The 3,340-nt window shown below is 49.2% G+C and overlaps 1 protein-coding gene across 1 annotated transcript in view; it reads right to left on the bottom strand.

Annotated features, from left to right (window-relative positions):
* LOC102380041 (keratin, type II cytoskeletal 6C-like) overlaps positions 1-3,340 on the bottom strand; it is an 8,256-nt gene continuing 4,916 nt past the window's right edge. The window contains exons 6-9 of the mRNA XM_025213410.1: positions 2,964-3,089; positions 2,255-2,475; positions 1,148-1,179; positions 1-383 (exon numbers count right to left, since the gene is read on the bottom strand). Coding sequence (XP_025069195.1) covers positions 1-383; positions 1,148-1,179; positions 2,255-2,475; positions 2,964-3,089 — 762 coding nt within the window. The remainder of the gene's footprint in view (positions 384-1,147; positions 1,180-2,254; positions 2,476-2,963; positions 3,090-3,340) is intronic.

The following is a 3,340-nucleotide window of genomic DNA, read 5'->3' on the forward strand; positions in this document are numbered from 1 at the left end:
TTAGCACCTTCCCCCTGAAGATTTGATGGTCGTGGTCGTGTTGCTTCTCCTGACAGATGAGGATCCACCTCCAATGCTGCCTCCACCAGAGCTGAAGCCTCTTCCGCTTCCAGAGGAGTAACCACCGCTGATCATGCCACCTCCGCTGACACAGCTGCCTCCATACCCACCTCCTCCCATGCCTCCTCCTCCGATTCCACCTCCTCCAATGCCACCTCCAATTCCAATGCCACCTCCAATTCCACATCCTCCTCCATATCCACTTCCGCCTCCGAATCCACTTCCACCTCCAAATCCACTTCCACCTCCGAATCCACCCCCGCCTCCGAATCCACCAGTGATTCCTCCATGGCCCCCAGTAATGGTGGTTCTTCCTACCACCGCTGCAAGGGAAGCACAGGTTGGTCACCACTCAGAAGTCTAAGAACAAAGGTGTGGGGATAGATTTCATAGGGACTTGAATGCTTAGCAGTAAATAATGGCCATGACAGAAGAGGTTTCTCTAAAACATGCTGGAAGGAAGATAATCAATGGGATGCTATAACCAAAGGGATGCTATAATATCAGGATACAAATTATACAGGAATGACAGAATACATTGTACAGGTAGGGAAGAGGCACGTTACATCAAAGACTACATCAAATCCACCAGGGAATATTTTTCAGCAGGTAAGGGAGGTACCATAGGATTATTGTGGACAGGAGTCCCAGGTTTCAAAAGAAAAAAAGGACGTCTAGGAATATACTATCAACCCACACACCAGGGTGCAGCAGTGAGCTCACAATGCTAAGAGAGTAGAGAGAAGGTGTGATAGCAGAAAACACAGCAATAACGGGAGACTGATACAGAACTTCCTAGACTGTATATGCCAGAGCCTGCAAGTAAGAGAGCAACAGTGTGAACGTCCCTGATCAGACCCAGTTCACTGTCTTTTTTAGCATCTGCTCTCTGCTGCTGTGTGATACATGAGATGGGGCAAAATGGACCTATGGCCTGACCCAGGACATGCCTGTTCTTATGTTCTTATGTCACTTAATGGCTCAAAGAGGGGAACAGTGGGAACACCCTACTCAGGTAGGCATTTAGCAACCACAGGAACCCAGCTCCAGCAGTAACCCACAATAAAGCAAAGAGGCAAGTACTTACAGACATTCACGTTGGACAGATCCTGACTCAGCCTGTGCGGGGGAAGGAAGAGAGAGGTCAGTCACCCCGTGGAAATAAGTCCTGCTGACACTGAGACCCACCCAGCTGTGAACTTCACCTCTGTAGTACAATGCCATTCCCTGAGCACCCCTTTATATCCAACTTCTATTAACTCCACTCAGCTTTGAACTATTTCAAACAGAGGGAGTCCAATGCATATTTCCACATAGGTCCCTGTCCATTATTGCCATTAAGGCCAATGGCAGCTGGGACTCCTTTAGTGTACACAAATCCAAAACTATTCCTTTAACTAGGGTACAACCCCTCCAGAGACGCTCACTTTGGTCACTAAATGTGAAACCGCTCCATTTAGAATATGTATATTCAGTGATATCTTTTGTATTACAGGTCTTCAGCAACTGCAGTAATATAGGCATCACCGCTGCTGTTATCATGAGAAGGGCAAAAAGCGCAAGTCTGGCTTTCTTCCAGAACAACCTGTTCAATGCCCCCCTGAAACTCCAAAACAGCTCCCAGCACAATCCTGAACACAAAAACAATGTACAACTGGTACCAAGCAGCACTTGCCATAGACACTGCAGCAAGTCTGGATGGTTTTGAGGGTATTATTAGCAGCTCCAGTATTCTCACAGGGTTTACTGCATGGACTGATAGGGGCATCACTAGCTACTGAGCATGGGACTTAGGGGCACAGCCCCAGGATCAGAACTTCCTAAACTTTAAATGCTGTAGACTGCAAGTGAGAGAGGAAAAGGGGAAAAAACCCTGGTCAACCCCCGTTTATTCTCCTTTTCAGCGTCCGCTCTCTGCCACTGGGCAAGATGGACCATTTACTGGACAACATGGACCCCAGTCTGACTCAGAAAATAGCAGCTCCTACATTCTTGTGTCTGCTTCAAACTTGCACTCATTACACCTGTCCCCTCCACGGTGCAGTCTAAAGGGCAGTGGGCCGTATGTTCAAGTGAGATCCATCAACTCATTGCTCCTTGAAGCGCTGGAAATACAACTGTTCTGCACCAGCTGAGAATCCTGCCTGTGTAAGGACATCCCACCTCGCACAGATCACCTGGGTATGGCACTCACCTGCACTCCTCCCCTTCCAGCAGCTTCCTGTACATGGCAATCTCTATATCCAGGGCAATCTTGATGTTCAGCAGCTCCTGGTATTCCTTCAGCAAGCGAGCCAGCTCCTCCTTGTCCTTCTGCAGGGCAGCCTCCAGCTCTTGCAGCTTGGACCTAGCATCCTTGAGGGCCATCTCACCCCGGTTCTCAGCCTCCGCAATGGCTGCCTGCAGCTGCTGATGCTGAAAAAAGGAGAAGGGAGACATCTCAGTTTTCCTGTGGGACCTTCCCTCTGTCATAAGAGTTATCAAGGGTGGAACAAGGCTGGTTGGAGCTTGGGGCAGAGAAAGAGTCTTACCCCAAATGATCTTTGGAAGAAAAAGGAAACATGTTGCTAAAGTTCAAAAGTTGGGAGGCGTTCAGAGAAAAAGCATTGATCAAATCCCGAAAAATTTTCCACTCAATTTGGACCTATTCTAACACGCACTTTTATTTTGGCAAATCTCAGCTTTCCATCAAGTGTCTGTATTGACCGGTCCCCATCAAAACAGGACAACAAGGTGCCCAAGCTGTTCAGAGCTCACCCAATGCAAGGCACTCCTTACCAGGACCGTGGCCTGGAGGCTCCTGGCACCAGCCAGATCTCGACTGCCACTGCAGGTAGTCCCTGGGAATGCTATTGCTGGGCCCAGCCCCACTGCGGTGTGGATGAAGAGCCCACGGCCCTTACCTGCTTCTTCACGTTCTCAATCTCCGATCGCAGCCTCTGGATACACCTGGTCAGCTCCTGGATCTCTTGCTTGGTGTTACGCAGGTTGTCTCCGTGTCGTCCCGCCGTGTTCTGCAGCTCTTCATACTGAGTGTCACACACAGAACAACCTTTCAGCACAGCACCCGGAGCCCTGCAAACAACTTCTTCCTGGCTAGGTAGTCGGTGTGTTGTGGCTACAGGCAATAATGCTGACCAATATTGTCCCATGGCTTAGGTGCTGAGCTTGAAGGAATATATGGCTTTATAGGCTGTGGGACACATACTGCTCTCAGTTATGCCAGTGTAAATGGAGACAAGTCTCAGTTACTCCAGTGTACACCCACTGGTTTCCCAAG

The sequence above is a fragment of the Alligator sinensis genome, unplaced genomic scaffold (assembly GCF_000455745.1).
Source record: "Alligator sinensis unplaced genomic scaffold, ASM45574v1 scaffold551_1, whole genome shotgun sequence".
In the NCBI taxonomy this organism is placed as follows: Eukaryota; Metazoa; Chordata; order Crocodylia; family Alligatoridae; genus Alligator; species Alligator sinensis.